Source organism: Pelophylax lessonae (assembly GCF_965119305.1).
Source record: "Pelophylax lessonae genome assembly, chromosome: 8".
Classification (NCBI taxonomy): domain Eukaryota; kingdom Metazoa; phylum Chordata; class Amphibia; order Anura; family Ranidae; genus Pelophylax; species Pelophylax lessonae.
The window spans coordinates 167,843,354-167,861,135 of record NC_138775.1 but is presented as its reverse complement, the minus strand read 5'-3'; the positions used below and the strand labels follow the sequence as shown (position 1 = coordinate 167,861,135).

The 17,782-nt window shown below is 42.0% G+C and overlaps 1 protein-coding gene across 4 annotated transcripts in view; it reads right to left on the bottom strand.

Moving 5' to 3' along the window:
* Positions 1–17,782, bottom strand: part of DENND1B (DENN domain containing 1B) — a 383,468-nt gene that overhangs the window by 38,036 nt on the left and 327,650 nt on the right. For all 4 annotated transcript variants that reach the window (XM_082265591.1, XM_082265593.1, XM_082265592.1 and 1 more), the window contains 5 exons: positions 10,285–10,410; positions 9,788–9,889; positions 9,252–9,327; positions 9,126–9,166; positions 1,145–1,213 (listed from right to left, as the gene is read on the bottom strand). In XM_082265591.1, the coding sequence (XP_082121717.1) occupies positions 1,145–1,213; positions 9,126–9,166; positions 9,252–9,327; positions 9,788–9,889; positions 10,285–10,410 (414 nt within the window). The remainder of the gene's footprint in view (positions 1–1,144; positions 1,214–9,125; positions 9,167–9,251; positions 9,328–9,787; positions 9,890–10,284; positions 10,411–17,782) is intronic.

Here is a 17,782-nt window from a genome sequence, read left to right as displayed (position 1 = left end):
ATGGCTTTGTGTTGAGTTATTTTGAGGGGACAGCAAATTTACACTGTTATACAAGCTGTACACTCACTACTTTACATTGTAGCAAAGTGTAATTTCTTCAGTGTTGTCACATGAAAAGATATAATAAAATATTTACAAAAAATGTGAGAGGTGTACTCACTTTTGTGAGATGCTGCAACTCATAGTGTGCCTGCAAGTTTTACAAATTTCTGGGAAAAGTGGGCTATTGGGAGAAGCGATGTGAGTGAGATCCCTGGAGGAGTACCATATCTGCCCTGAACATGGGAAGCTTTCAGCTTCCAGTTTTACTGCTTCTTAGGTCAATCCATATTCACTGGACAACGCTGATGACACTGATTTGCAGTTCAATGTGGAGGCTTGAGACAGAAAATGGAGAAAGAAGAATTTTTGAACAAGGACAATTCATTTTTTTAATTATTTGGTTATGTGTCACCTATTGGCTTTACAGTGTGGAAAACATGTCACAAGGTTAATTGTACAAAATTAAAAATGCTTTGGTGGGTAAAATAGTAATAATTTATGTTTTTCAAATATGTATTTTGCGATTTGCCTAAAGACTTAAAGTAAAAAAACTGATGTGATGTACTTAAGAGATGTGACTGACAATACTGGAGGAAATTTACTAAAACTGGTGCACTCAGAATCTGGTGCAGTTATTCATGGTAGCCAATCAGCTTCTGACTTCAGCTTGTCCAGTTAAGCTTTGACAATGAAACCTTGAAGCTGATGGGTTTCTATGCAGAGCTGCACCAGAATCTCCCCCACTATTAACAAGTACTTCTGCAGAGAAATATTTTTTCTTGGACAGTTTAGCTAGCATGCTGCCATACAAATGTGAATAAACAGTGATAGATAGCCTTCCCAAACTGGAATCATGTAAGGCTGGACTTAGGGGTCATTGTGTCCTATATCCTCACCATCTATGACTACACAGGCCTTGCTACAAGAATTTAGGTACGCGTTTGACTCCATAATGCAATCAAAATCACCTACTAAAATGAATGCATTTAGCAATTCAGCCAAAAATACAGCAAAATGAATGTATCATCTTATCTAATGATGACCTGAGTTTACATAGCTGATCGCATTACATAGAACAGTACAGTTGCTAAAAGATACTTACATACATATAGGCATTCTTCATAACTGGGCTAGCTTTGGTCACCGCTGTATTAATTAGTGCTCCTCCTTTCTGTAAATAGGATATGAATAGTAACCATGTACATATGAAGGTTTTTTAATGCATTACAATTTTCTAACGTCACCGCACATAGTATAATTCTCAATAAGGTGTTCTATTTAGGATTTTACATCATTTTTCATATATATATATATATATATATATATATATATATATATATATATATATATATATATATATATATATATAGATATATATAATGTTCAATGCTTTTGTCAAAGGAGTCTTGTGCCTTTTAGGCTGTGGTTATAATTGTAGAATTCTTTGCAACGATTTTGAATTTACACACATTTGTTACTTACTCAACAAAGCTTTATCTTCCGCATTAAGCAGTAATTATGTTTGTTGTGCTTGTGTGTACTAATATTGCTAATATTGATTTTTCATGCATGTGGGTGCTTTTCATATATAGTGTAAAAACTGGGCTTATATTCTAGCCTGTCATGAATTTTGCAAGGGCTGCTGGCATCGGACTGTATGCTGAACCTGTGCCACCCGGTGTTAGTGTAAGTGTTAAGATTCACAACTTAATCTCCAGAATATTTACCCCCCTTCATGACCAGGCCAATTTTTGAGATACGGCACTGCGTTAATTTAACTGACAATTGCGCAGTGGTGCGACACTGTACTACAATAACATTTATGTAATTTTTTTCCTCCCACAAATAGAGCTTTCTTTTGGTGGTATTTGATTACCACAGTTTTTTTTTTTTTTTTTTTGCGCTGACACCCCCCAAAAAATGGGATTTTTGACTTACTGTAAAATCCATTTCTCTGATGTTCATTGAGGGACACAGCTACTGATCTTCTTAACCATTGGGTTATACTGCCGCCTACAGGAGTAGGAAACTAGGCAGAAGAAAAGTCTGGCAATGCCTATGGGCAGTTCCAGGGGGTATACTCCCTCTCTCTGCTATAGGTAGTTTTGTTACAAGCAGTGTCAGAATAATTACAACTCCACAAAGGGGTGGGTGCTGTATCGGTCAATGAACATCAGAAAAATGGATTTTACTGTAAATCAAAAATCCCATTTTGTCTTTCATTCATTGACAGACACAGCTCCTGATCTTCTTAACCATTGGGACATCCCAAAGCAGTGTTAAACATGAGGGGTGGGAACAGCGAAAAAGAAATACCAAAGCCTAAACTATAGCCAACCAGGTCAACAGGAGCTCAAGCAAAACTGGAGCCCATCTGAAAAAATAATACAGCCTTGAAGAGGACCAGACCTCTAAACAGCACCCTGCAAAACCTTGCAGACAAAAGAAGCATCCGCAGATGCCAACACATCCACTTTATAGAACTTTGTGAAAGTGTGCAGAAGCTTGAGGAGGGAAAGCGTAAATCAGACGATACTGACTCCAAAGGGCCACCAGCACATCTGTGGCGTCCGCCAGAGGATCCCGTGACTGTTCCACAAACCTTTGCACCTTTCTGTTGAGCCGTGACCCCAACAGATCCACCTCAGGGATGCCCCAACTGATGAAACACCTCCGGATGAAGGGACCACTCCCCTTGGTCCAATGCCTGTCAATTGAGGTAATCTGCCTTCCAGTTTTCCACCCCCCCAGAATGCGCACGGCGGAGAAGGCTGAAACTAACTGTTCTGCCCACTTTAGAATGCCAGCTACATCTAGAGCCACCAGGACACTTTGTGTGTCCCCCTGGTGATTGACATAAGCCAAGGCCGTGGCATTGTCCGATTGAATGTGCACTGGACATCCCTGAAGACGATCCGTCCAATGTTCCAGGCACAGTCTAATCACTCTGAGTTTCAGGACACTGATCGGTAGTCTGGACTCTTCCAGTGTCCAGACCCCCTGAGCAGAATTTTTTCTGAGGACGCCTCCACGGTGACCATGGTCCAATACAAGGGGAGGAAGGATTTGCCCAGCAAAAGTGCCAGAGAAAGAAGCCACCATATCAGGGACTCCTTTGTTCCCCCAGGTCAGCCAGGCCTGATTGTTAAAGAGACTGCGGATTCTTGTCCCATTTGCCCAGAATCTCCCTTTGCTGGGACCTCGTATGGAACTGTGCAAACAGAACCGCCTAGAAGGTAGATACCATTAGGCCCAGCACCCGCATGCAAGTCCAGGGGACTGAACATCTGCTGGACAGCAGGAGACGAATTGCAGCCTGTAGTTTCTGGAGTTTGTCAAGAGGAAGAAGCACTCTGGCTAAGGCCGAGTCCAGAGCCAGAGCCAGATAGTCCACCTTTAAGGACGGAACCAGAGCAGACTTCTGAAAATTCAGAATCCAGCCGAACTCCCTAAGAGTTCGTATGGTGATCTCCAGGTTTTCTACCAGAGCAGTAGGAGACTCCGCTCGCAGAAGGAGGTTGTCCAAGTAGCCCAGTATCGCAATCCCCCGCGACTTAACAATGCAAGCACCGAGGCCAACACTTTTGTGAAGACCGGAGGAGCAAAGGCGAGACCAAAGGGTAATGCCACAAACTGATAGTGCTCCTCTCCCATGGCAAAGTGGAGAAAGCGCTGGTGACCGGCACTTATTGGAATGTGAAGGTAAGCGTCCTTGATGTCGATAGAGGCAAGAAAATGTCCCTGACACAGGGATGCCACCACCATGCAAATGGACTCCATTCTGCACTTGCACAAAGCAGTTCATTGCCTTGAGGTCCAGAATTGGATGCACCTCATCTTCCTTCTAGGGAACTATAAACAGGTAAACAGTTAAACCCCTGAAGACGTCAGTGTATGATGAAACGCGTTGGGAAGAGCCAACGGCGGCTGACGTTACCACGAGGAGGAGACACTGCGTCCATTTTCTTGGTGGGGAATTCACTGATGCTGGCTATTTACGGAGGAATCGGTTAATGCTGCTGCCACTCTGCAATCACGTAAGCTGCTAAGCTTTGGCTGTGTAGAGAATAAAGTGTGCCTTACTTAATACGCTATGAGGGATGTCTCTTTTGTTTTCATCGAGCCATTTACTACTCGAGGAGTAATACTCGTTGCCTTATGAGAAACATTGGAGAAGCATTTGGGTCACCTGTTCATCTCTATGATCTCTGCTGTCCATGACCTTTGTAATGAAGGTCCTGGTCATATGGTAAGAGGCAGTGTTTTCTAAACTCGGTGGTGGTTCTTTAGCTTGCACCCTAGCGTATTATTACCTTTCCTTCTGAATATCGGCTTGTGCATCTGAATATGGTCTTGTGCATCTGTTATACCCAATTTGGATTAGCGCTACACCTTCTATTATTTGTCTATTTAATCCACTTTTGCATTCAGGATTTTGTGTCAGCCGCTTTTCAGTTTTAAATTGTATCATTGTTAATTTTAAGTGGAGCGCAGCAATACTCCTTTTTTATATAAACAGTTTTGAGTAAAACCCCTAAAACTTTCCAATGTGGAACTAGGACAATTGCCCCTTTAAGTAACAGGTCTTGCACCACCCCAAAAAGACCCTGTAAGCGGTCCAGGGACAGGCGCAAGTTGGAAGGAAAGAACCTTTTGCAGAGGGTGAGAAGTAGAACGAAACTCGACCTTGTAGCCGGACCGTATGACTTTGTGGACCCACTTGTCCTGTACCAGGGAAGTCCACGGGTCCGGAAACCAGCTCAGCAAAGGCAGGAGGGAGCTGCTCCCCCTCCCGGTAATGGTGTAAAAGCTTAGCCCACTCGGCCAGAGTTTGCAACACCAAGGCAATGGTGAAAACTGGCCTCAGTGCCGAACCAGCCACAGTGTACATATTGGGGGCCACAGGCTAGCCTCCGCTTTCCTGTCAGCCGGGTCCTTAAAGGCTGGAGACTCTTCAACTGGAATCATGGTTGCCCTATTCAATCTGGAAACCGGAGGGTCCACCACCGGTGGAACAGTCCACTTTTTAAGAAGGGACTCTTCATAGGGGTACCGCATAGCAAATCGCTTAGGGATCACAAGGGGACATTTTGGTAGTTCCAACTATTTAGCGACAATTCTGTCAAAATAGGAGGGGAAAGGAAACACCTTTGCCGCTCTGGATGGCTTGTGAGTGCCAAAGGAAACTGACGCCTCTGTCACAGATCAGCTGCATCCTCCATCTTTAAGGTCTCATGCACAGAAACAATCAGTGTATCCACCAGCACCTTTTCGAGCACGGCAACAGGAGTGGAGGAATCATCCTATTTGAGAACACAGGGTGCATGGTCGCAGACAAAGAGTGACCCATGTCCGAGGAGGCCGAATCAGATTCAGGATCTGAGGAGACAGATGAGGTAGGGGAAAGCGGGGGGCTCTTTTTGCTAGCCCATCGCCCAAAAAACACCTCTACCCAGGACACAAAGAACTCCAGGACCACCGTCAGTGCATCAATGGATAGTTGGGACCCGGAGGGCCCTGCAGCCCCTGAGAGGGGATAAGATGGGGAAATGTGCTCCAAAGACTTCATTAGTCAATAGGGGGGCCCCACAAAAAAGGTGTAAAAAACACTGCTAGGGACACAACCACCGCTCCAAAAGCATCACCCAGTCGCCAGTAACAGAGCACCAATCGATCCTCAGCAGAGAGGGAGATAACCCCACCAGACTCACCACCCAGCAGAAACAGGCACCTGCAGCCATCAGAATAATCTGCACTCCACGTGCGGCGATCAGGAAATGAAATAATCCAAAAGTCAGCACCAGGGGATGAGGAGGGGATTCCACTGCCAAAATCGCCACCCAGAGGGCTCCACTGTCATGTCAATGGCAAACCACCGCAAAATGGCCACCAGATTACACCAACATGGCCACCGTGCATTAAGCACACAGTAACAACAAAATGGCAGCCCCACACGGCACCAGGAGGCTCCCAGGGACTCAGGAGGGTTCCCTAGGCCTCAGAAAACGGCAAAGGCAGAAAGGGGGGGAAACCCTGGCAGAAGCCCCGCCAGGTACAGCCCCCCCACAGCCAATTGCCTGGTCACCGGTGGTGCAGCACCCTGCCCCCACCCCAGGAGGTGGACTAGACCCCCCCACAGCCCCAGCATAAGTAAAGAAAAGGCTGGGCACGAGATAGCCCACAGGGACCACCAGACCAATGAGGGGGGTGCCTAACCCGGGGGTCTAACCGTTCCATGGAGGGGCCCCTGTCCACCCCAAAACCCTCCAGGGGGAGAGAGGGGACAATTACCACACCAGGAACCAGGCACTGCTCCAAACAGAACCTCAACTCTATCTAAATGGGGGGGCTGTCAGGCCAGGAGGAACGCTGCCACTTGGGCCGGGACCTGGTCATATACGAGCTCACAAGGCGTTTAACTCGCAGGCCAGCCCCCGTCTGGTGGGGTTATGTCGCGAAGAGCTAAGTTCTGCGTGCGCTCGCTGGCCAGACTGGGGTGACCACTGGATCTACCACTGGATTATCCAGCCAGTCGCCCAGTCCGGCAGTTGATTGTAGATCTCACACCTATAGCAGAGAGAGGGAGTATACCCGCTGGGACTGTCCATAGGCATAGCCAGACTTTTTTTTCTACCTAGTGTCCTATTCCTGTAGGGGGCAGTATAACCCAACGGTTAAGAAGATCAGGAGCTGTTTCTGCAGGAGAAACAATATTTTTTACTTTCTGCTACAAAACACATCCAATCAACATTTTTTAAAAAGCCAAATTGTCTTCATAAATTTCAGACAATATGTATTCTGCGACATGTTTTTGGTAAAATCCCAATAAGCATATATTGATTGGTTTACGCAAACTTTATAGCGTCTACAAACTATGGGATATATTTATGGAGTTTTTTTTTATACTAGTAATGGCAGCGATCAGTGACTTATAGCGGGACTGCAATATTGTGGTGGACTATCTGACACATTGCGGGAACCAGTGACAATAACACAGTGATCAGTGCTAAAAATTTGCACTGTCACTGTACTGATGACATAGTTACATAGTTACATAGTTAGTGAGGTTAAAAAAAGACATCAGTCCATCCAGTTCAACCTATGATGTGTGTGTGTGTTTGCTTTTAACCGTACATTGTATACCCCTGTATGTTGTGGTCTTTAAGGTGTCCATCTAATAGTTTTTTGAAACTATCAATGCTCCCTGCTGATACGACTGCTTGTGGAAGAGAATTCCACATCCTTACCGCTCTTACAGTGAAGAACCCCTTACGCACTTTAAGGTTAAACCGCCTTTCCTCAAGTTTTAGCGAGTGGCCACGTGTCTTATTGTATCTCCTTTCTCTGAATAGTTTGTTCCTTATGCTCGGGTCGCCAGTACAGTATTTGTACATTGATATCATATCCCCCCTCAATCGTCTCTTCTCCAGAGAGAATAAGTTCAGTGCTTGTAGTCTTTCCTCATAGCTGATGTCCTCCATTCCCCTAATTATTTTTGTTGCCCTTCTCTGGACTTTCTCCAGTTCCAGCACATCCTTCCTGAGGACCGGTGCCCAGAACTGGACAGCATACTCCAGATGTGGCCGGACCAGAGTCTTGTAGAGCGGGAGAATAATCTCTTTATTTCTGGAGTGAATCCCCTTTTTTATACAACCCAGTATTCTGTTGGCTTTGCTTGCGGCGGCTTGGCATTGCATGCCACTGCCAAGCCTGTTGTCTACCAGTACCCCCAAGTCCTTTTCCATCCTAGACTCACCCAGAGGTTCCCCCCCTAGTGAGTAGCTTGCTTTCTGGTTTCTGGCCCCCAAGTGCATTAATTTACATTTTTCAACATTAAATCTCATCTGCCATGTAGTTGCCCACCCCGTTATTTTGTTCAGGTCCGCTTGCAAGGTTTCCACATCCTGCATAGAAGATATTGGCATGCCTAGTTTAGTATCATCCGCAAATACTGAGATTGTACTAGATATCCCCTCCTCCAGATCATTTATGAATAAATTAAACAGGATTGGTCCCAGGACAGAACCCTGGGGGACCCCACTTTCCACACCCACCCAATCCGAGTACTCCCCATTAATCACCACCCTCTGGACTCTCCCCTGGAGCCAGTTCTCTATCCAGGTACTCACCTTATGGTCCATACCTACCTTCCTTAGTTTGTACAGTAAGCGTTTGTGGGGAACGGTGTCGAAGGCCTTTGCAAAGTCCAGATACACCACATCCACAGGCTTTCCTTTATCTAGGTGGCAGCTCACTTCATCGTAGAAGGTTAATAGATTGGTTTGGCACGAAAGATTTTTCATGAATCCATGCTGATTACTACTTATAATACTGTTTTCATTACTAAAGTCTTGTATGTGGTCCCTTAACATCCCCTCCAAAATCTTGCAGACTACTGATGTTAGGCTGACCGGCCTATAGTTACCCGGGATATATCTCGGCCCCTTTTTAAATATTGGTACCACGTTGGCTTTTTTCCAATCAGCTGGCACCATACCCGTCTGTAAACTATCCTTAAAGATCAAGAATAATGGTCTGGCAATCACCTGGCTGAGCTCATTAAGAACCCTCGGGTGCAAGCCATCCGGTCCCAGGGATTTATTTATGACACTGGCTAGGAATGGGTTAAAGGGCGATCAAAGGGCTAACTGTGTGCCTAGCCACTGTTTTTGTGTATTGTGTGTGCTTCTTTCACTAGGGGAAGATATTGATTCTAGTTCTGCTTTGCAGAGAAACAAGATTGTCCCTTTCCCCCTGTCAGAACTGAGATATGCCTTGTTTACATAGGCATATCTTCTGTATTTTACTAATGATCGGTGGGTGCTGGAGGACATAGAGTCCCCAGAACCTTCAGATCGGCTTCTGCTGTGAATTTTCACAGCAGAAGCGGCCCGCTGGCTGCGTGCGCACGCCCCCTGCAGGTAGAAGTGCAGGATCACATATAAATATATATATATATATATATATATATGCGATCCTGCCCACAGCTGAAGCCCTGTAGCAGTAAAAGTGCTAAAGGGCGGTCTGCAAGTGGTTAAGATAAAGGGTTAAGTGTATATATTAAAATGACTTCCATGCTGTACCTTCATGGTGTGCATCCACTGTTGGTATGACCGAGCATTTCCTGCAATAAAAATCACAATGATACATTAAATTCCAAGCGCAAGTTTCCTGACTAAACAGTTGCTATAATAATAAATACAAATTACCGGATGTAATTTCTTCCTCAAATATGTCAGAGAAGCCGTGGCCTGAGTTCAGTTTCTCCAACCGTCCATCAATAAACTAATTTGTAAGAAGACAGCAGAATATAGTATAATTTAGTGACTACAAATAGGACTCTGCTGTACACATTTTTAGATGATAAATCAAGCAGTACAGTCCCTCACCATTGATTAGAAAATGTTTCTTCCCTTGAACATCCCCACAGATTAATATAGCTAAACTTATTAGAGTACAAACATTCTGTACTAGGTTCACGGACAGTGCACAGACAAAAGTTTTCTTTGAACAGAGTGGTGAGATCCTCATATGTTGACAGGCAGATTCCCAGTTTCCCATAAATTACATAGTGGTGGAAATTATCAGTAGTACCATATAGTGAGGAATGTTTATGTAATATTAAAGGCAAATATTCCACAGTAAAAACATTTCCAGAGGAGATAATCTGTAACCTGTACTTTGTGTCATGCTGGTAAGTATGTGTTTGAATACAGGAAATTGTGATGGCTGATTAAGCATCTACCTGTTTGAAGAGCTGTAGGTTGACAGCTGTTTCTAAAAACTGCTTCATGGTGCTGGAGCGGTGTGCTACAAAGCTGTCCTCTGAAAAGGTAATTGGTTCCCCCTAAATGGATCAGAATAGACAGGTCAGGAACAAACAGTTAAACGCATCGTTTTCATAAACTGATTCAGGTAAAGAAGCTTTTTTTTTGTAACATGGCAGGATCACCAGATATTGTTTTAATGAAAGCTGAGGATTTGAAAATATTTTTTGAAATTCCCTTAACATATTAAAGCCTAAATTAAATTTTACCGATTGGGTTTACATATACTTTATACGTCATATCGTGTACTTTTACATACAGAATACTATTAGTAGCTCATTCCCATAAAGTTTCAGAATTTATAAGGTTTTGTGCAGTGGTCTTTTAATCCTTCATAGCTAATAAACCATGCTGCAAAAAATACAAAGAGCTTAGACAGGGAACAGAGGATAATAAGTAAAAATAGATATCTTACAGGTCTGTATCGGAGAGCATCCCTGTAGGAACCAAAAAGGGCGGCCTGGGCTCTAAGAAAAGCTCGAGATACTCCATCTCCTGTAGATGTAGACTGCTTCTTCAACTTCGTTTTCAAGGTTGAGACCTAGTCCACATAGGGGAAATTACAGAAAGTTAAAAGAATATAAACAGGCACAAAGGGTGGAGTATTAAGCAAAAAAGGTATACACGTGTATATATTAAAGTTTATCATTTACATTGTTGAATATGTATTCTAGACATAACAAGGAGAATAATATTAAAAGAAAAAATGTAGTCGATTTACGAGAAGAAATATGTTTGTAAGTGCAAAAAGAAAAGTAGAGGATGGGAGTCACAAAGCAGAAGAAAATGACATGAGGGGGAGGGGGAGACAAAGTGAATTAGCACCTATGAAATTGACCTGGTGAGAGGTGAAAAGTATCCAGTGGTTTGGGCCTCATCCCCACAGGGTCAGCCCAAATCTCAGAGCCCTTTGCAAAAATGTATATTACACCTGCTGAACTGTTAATGGAAAGGGAGGTGGGGGCACCCCAAGGTGAGAAAACAATCTCTCTTACTTCCCTCTCTCTGGACCTTTCACATAAACCTCTTATTATATGTGGTCCTTCAATGTAATCATTTATGGGAGGAACTTTGACCTCTTTATCCTTCAGGCTCCAGAAAAGAAACCAAGCTGAGGCATCCACTGTGCTGTGGGGCAGCTAACCCTTCCCACAGCAAACGGGTTAACCACAATGCTTACGTACCAAATGCATTCAGTGTTACTGAAATATCCCTAACGGGGACTCTTTTCTGCTGCAGTACATACAGACCAAACATGAACATTTTACAGCTACAGGAAAAATATTACTCTTTTAGCTTGCATTCCCAACATTGTTGTGTACTTTGCCCTGTACATCAAAATGGGTAAAAACATTCACTTATATGTGTTTTTTTGTTTTTTTATCAATCGGGAGTTGATTTTCAGGGGATACGCATGTGCATTAACACAAAGTGTGAATGTAGCTTCAAAGTGCATTTATCATTTCTGCGCAACCTTGGGTTAATTTTCACATTGACAGCTCCAAACTTTTGGAATACAGATGCAGAGTTTGTAAAGAATAGGACTAAAAATATATGAACAAAACCTTTCCGCATATATACAGTATATGTATACATACACACATTATATTGCCTAAAAAGACAAATCTATGATATACAAAATTCACATTATGATCCATTGTGTCGTGGATATTTGAAGCATAATATCTAAACTGTTTAACCATCTTCAGCGACAATCGGTTTTAGGATATCAAGGACAAGGGATGCATGCATAAAGCTCGCCATGCACTGGTAGATTGTTGAATGGAAATTTCTACAAACACATTCATATGAAAATTCTCTACATTCGATGACTTGGCAACTTTCCTTTGAAAGTACTCAAAATTTTATTTGCTTTTAACATTTGATATTGGAATAAATGGATTTTCCCACCACATTCACTGTTAGAAATGTGTTAGTTCAAGCAAATCTCTCCATTCTGCTCGTTCAAAATTTCTCTAAAGAAAAAAGTCAGTTTTCCCCACTAACAATTCTAAAATGTAATGTTTCTAAATTGAAAAAAATCCTATAAGTGTATGGTCAATCCAACAATGCACCGTCCCTGAACTCCTCGCCAGCTGCTGACATTTCCAGGCGGCCAGCTTCTGGTTCTCGATCACTGGCAGGGCTGAGATGACGTCACTCCCGTGCATGCACGGGAGATACGTCAGTTTTGGCATTGCCGAATTCGTGAGCTCACTATACAGTAGCGGACAGGCAGCTTTAATGCAGAAGTGACAAAGCATGTCTCTTCTGCATTAAAAATCCTGCCAGTTCACCTATTTTCATTTCCTAACATAAAGTTTCACTTTTAAGTGTCACTCTGCTCATTTTCATTTGTTTGCATCCATATTTGTCTATGAAGCTTTTTAAACAATCCACATAAGTACGTATATTAGAACTCAAAAGATACAGCCCATACTTCACTGGACAGCTCTGCATTTTCTTGCAGTTTATGTATAAGGTGATCACTAAGACAGTCCCTACGTACAAGGCTCTGGTAGTCAATGTGTGCTAGGTAGTATCTCACAGGGTTAATTTTGTGAACAAAAATATTTTCGTCAAAGTTTTCATCAGCTGTATGTTTTCAGAGACGCAAATTAAATGAAAATAAAATTAGAATTAAAGTTTCTTTTTTTTTTTACAAACTTTGGTTTTGCACAGAGCAGCCAAAATCCTCCTCTTCTCGGGTCCCGCGCCAGTACTCCTGGCCCCTCCTTCCTGCAGAGTGCCCCCACAGCAAGCAGCTTGCTATGGGGGCACCCGAGCCAAGCCGCTGCTCTATGTGTCCATGAAGACAGGGAGCCACGGTTCGCCCCCACCCCCCTCTCTCCTCATTGGCTGATTGACTTTGTTTGACAGCAGTAGGAGCCAACGGCGCCTGCTGTTGTCTCAGCCAATGAGGAGGGAGAGTTCTCGGACAGCCAAGGCTCTCGTGCAACATTGCTGGGTCGAGATGTGGCTCAGGTAAGTATTTTAGGCTGCTGCACACAGAAGGTTTTTATCCTAATGCATAGAATGCATTAAGATAAAAAAACATTCTGCCTTTAGGGACCACATTAAGTCAATTGACGAAAACTATGATGAAAAAAAAATTCCAATTTTCATTTAGTTTACCTAAATTTCCAGTACATTTTAGTCTACTAAAATATATATAGGTAAATTGTAATGCAATATTTAGGCATTTTGCTAGAATTTCCAAACTCATTATATACTCCTGGTGTAAAAAATCTTATACCGGTAACATGTTATTATTTATGGTATTAAGGTTTGAACCTGCACTAAAGACACAGATTTAATCATTTTGATTTACAATGTCTCTATAAATAAAAGCAAGTTTCAGAAACAAAACAATATTGCTTTTTGACAAACAGAAGTGCAACTTTAAAATATAAAAAGCCCCCCCAAAAAAACTGTAAACTCTATTGGCTGTAATGCTAGGCTGCAAGTAGAGATGGAGGAAGTAAATGGGGGGGAGTGCACAGGGCAGAGGACTGTTATTTTACACAGTGCTAAGCACTGCTACCTTGCTGGGAGGGAAAACACTCATCATGTCTCATCCAGAGAGACACAAATCTGACGGAGGAGTTCCTCTTCTGTGGTTTGCAGGGCATTGTTCCAGAACTCCCAGGCAGCAGGCAGACAGAGGGAGCCTGCATCTCTCAGCCAATACAGCTTGCGGATAGAGTCAGGGGGCTGGGATTTTAACAGTCAGATGGGGCTCAGAGGAAAGTGGAAGTTCAGGTGGGTACTGGAGATTTTAGTCGACTAAAATGTACTGGAGATTTTAGTACACCAAAAATAAATTATGACTAAAACGAATACAATTCAGATGACTAAAATACGACCAAAACTAAAATGGCATTTTAGTCAAGACTATGGCTAAAACTAAATTGAAATTTCACATCAAACTTAACAGTGGTATCTCGCAATATCGCTTAAGTGGGCAGCCTCCCTGCACCGTATCCCTAATCTGGTAGTCTCTTAAGTCTTTCCCCAACTTGTCAGTCTCTTCATTGCGATTACTGTTTTCTAGAAACAAAAATACTACATGTGGATATCTGGAAAAGATGTAAAGCATCAGACCAGTGAAATGTAAATGACAGGATCTAAATTTAGACCCTGATGATGCGGACTGGCAAACCCGGAGCGCTTGTATTCATAAGGGTATTATGAATGTAGCACTGGTAGAAGCGAGCTTTAAGATTTATTCTAGGTGGTATTTAGTGCCAGAATGCCTTTCAAAATTGTTTCCAGGTGTTTCACCCTCAAGCTGTCAGGGTTGTGGACAGGTGGGGACACTCTTTCATATCTGGTGGACATGCCCTAAGGTTAGACTGTTCTGGGGGAGGTGTTCATTCTTTCGATATATACTGTCACAATGTTTAATATTGTTAGGGATGCTCAGATTACACTGTTCAGCATACCAGTAGATGACATCCCGGGACACACACAGATCCTAATTTACTTTATATTTTTAGCGGCCAAGATAGCTACTGCAACGGCTTGGAAGAGCCCTGTAGTTGACTTGGTCCTGATGAATTGCAAATTGACTTGGATTATGCTTAATGAAAAAATTGTGAGTGTCTGGTGGGAAAATCAAACACTTTTTGAGAAGGTATGGAAGCCCTGGCTTACTTATTTACAAGTACTGGATATCTAACGGCAATTCGATATATGGTCAGTGGGGAGTTTCTGGATGGAGGGGTTTCCAACCTTTTTCTTTTTTTTTTCTTTTTTCATTTGCAATAATTTTTATTACATTTTCCAATAACAGGGTAACAGTCATAAACAAATCAAACATGTCAAATTCAAACGAACCTAAAACGTGTCATAAAAAACACAGGCAACAATAAACAGTGGAACAGCATAGGTACATGAGGCAAGCATGGCAAAAAAAAAGGGAAATGTAGCACGTGTGCCAAGTGATTTACTCAAAAGGCAATATCTGTACCCAACACTGATAGCAATCACAGAATCCAGGGCACCCAGCATCCCCATTGGGGACGCCGCCCGGGCGCACCGGAAAGGTGGACGTCGCCCACCCCCTACCTGGCCTCAAACATTTCAGGGCCATGAGGCAAGAGGGCTAACGACGCCACAAAGGCCGCTAGGAACTATAGCCTCATCATAACGGAGTCACGTAAAGTGACCAAAAAGACCAGAGGAGGAGAGACAAAGAGAAATTAAGGGGGAAACGACAAAAGAAAGAAGCGGGAGAAGGAGGAAGGAAGAACAGTCCAAGAGTGGGCACCTTTTTTTTTCTTTTTTATCTTTCATTTCTCCTCTCTTCCTCTTTTTTCCTCATTTCTCCTCTCCTCTTCTTCTTTTTTCCTCTTTCCTTTCTTTTTATTTACCAACAATGCTGCATATTGTGTGGCCTTATGGTTAAACCTTTTTGATGGATAAATATCCTCACATAAAGTATATCTATTGCAGTTCCCCCAACAATATTCCAGACTGTGTCGGATCTAAATAATGACATTGTAGTTGGTTCTCTATTTTGTAACTCTTAATGACATTTTCTGCTGAAAAACCAATAAAAACGATTGAAACAGAAATGTAAAGTGCAGAAAGTGATGGCAACTACTGACTATTCACCTGCCCAAGGGATACAATCATGTAAGACTGATCACTGTAACCTCTACTTTCACTGATTTTGACATACAGTAAACCCCCCCTCCATCCCGGGGGTTACGTTCCGGACCCACCCACAAAAAGTGAAAATCTGCTAAATAGAAAGACTCTATTTAAATACACTCTAGGCTTGTTTTTATAACTTTCGCTGTACTTTTAAAAGCATTTTAAGGTCTTTAAACACACTTTTGTTGTAAGGGGGGATGGGTGCACTGATAGTGCGTTGAAGCTGCTCCCGGTATTCAGTGCTTTTGAATATAGATAAATGTATATGTGGTGTGGGGTGCGCTAAACAACAAATAAATAATGAATATATAACATATATCTATGTGTGAACCAAATCAACAAAAGTAAATATATATAACATATATCAATCTGTGAAGCCAATTAATAATGCAAATCCATTGGTGCATAAACATAAAAGTTCATAAGTGTCCATAAATATTTTGCAGGTGAGTAGAATTGTATTCTATCCGAATAATACGTGTATCCACCACCGAGTGAAATTCATCCTTACCAAATGGAAATAAATAAGGTGCAACTATATTTTCTTGTGCTGAAAAAATATCCAATCTCCTTGTGAACAAACACCACGTGTAAATCACCAAGAATTAGCCTCTTACCAGATGGTAATAGGTATGCACTTGTTCAGTGAAACCACCGCCTTGCTTCCTCTTTAAAATCCTGAAGTGGGATGTAGAACCGCTCTACCTTTCTTTCTCCACTAGATGGCAACGAGTACCAGCAAGAAACACAGCCTCATCCTTCTTTACAAGCTCACAAAACCACCGTGTATTAAAGGAAAAAAGAGGGAATTAGATGTCTTGTATTCAGCATAAACATAGGCATACGAATTCCTGCAAAGGCTTGCGGCCGGCTGCAGCACGGACCGCAAGTTGTGTGTGACGTGTGCGCCTCCTAATCTGACCGGTTTCTTCCCATAGGACTTCTACTGAGACAGGAGTACTTCTGTCAAGACATCTAATTCCCTCTTTTTTCCTTTAATACACGGTGGTTTTGTGAGCTTGTAAAGAAGGATGAGGCTGTGTTTCTTGCTGGTACTCGTTGCTATCTAGTGGAGAAAGAAAGGTAGAGCGGTTCTACATCCCACTTCAGGATTTTAAAGAGGAAGCAAGGCGGTGGTTTCACTGAACAAGTGCATACCTATTACCATCTGGTAAGAGGCTAATTCTTGGTGATTTACACGTGGTGTTTGTTCACAAGGAGATTGGATATTTTTTCAGCACAAGAAAATATAGTTGCACCTTATTTATTTCCGTTTGGTAAGGATGAATTTCACTCGGTGGTGGATACACGTATTATTCGGATAGAATACAATTCTACTCACCTGCAAAATATTTATGGACACTTATGAACTTTTATGTTTATGCACCAATGGATTTGCATTATTAATTGGCTTCACAGATTGATATATGTTATATATATTTTCTTTTGTTGATTTGGTTCACACATAGATATATGTTATATATTCATTATTTATTTGTTGTTTAGCGCACCCCACACCACATATACATTTAAACACACTTTTAAAACAATAGAAACACATTTAAACACATAAAAGATACTGAGAGACAGAACAAGAGCAATGGAAGACACAAAAATATTTAATTAACAATGATTTAATTAGTAAAATAATATTAATAGTTCTTACAGAAAAAAAAAAACGCAAAATACCGGGACCGCAAAAACTGAACCGCAATATAACGGGGTTTGCTGTAAATTTACTTTAAAAAAAAAAAAAAAAATCCATACATATGAAAGTAGAAAATATCCGTTCCATCATATTTGTAATTGATTCGAATGCTGAACATCACAATAAAATGACATGTAAACATGCACTGTATACTATAAAAGCAGACTGCAAAAGCATCTGTTGGAATTTCCATAGTTCCAACAAACAAGCAGAATGGCTGATGTCAACACCGCCTACATGCACAGAACACTTTTCTTTTTTGGAAGTTTTCAAAAACAAAACATCAATAAACCAGATTGATAAGTAAAGAATGTGCTACATGAATGCTGTCTATGGCAAGCTGGCATTTAAGCTCAAATTCAGAAAAGTATATATATATAAAAAAAAAACAAATTTTAGTACATACTGGTTATGGATTTGTTAAATACAATTACATTTATTGCAGATAGTTTAAGTACCTGAAAATGTCTGTCGGGTTTGTGCAATCCCCCACACAGGCAACTCATACGCAGCCAGCCAGACTTTTCTGCTGTAAACATGTGCT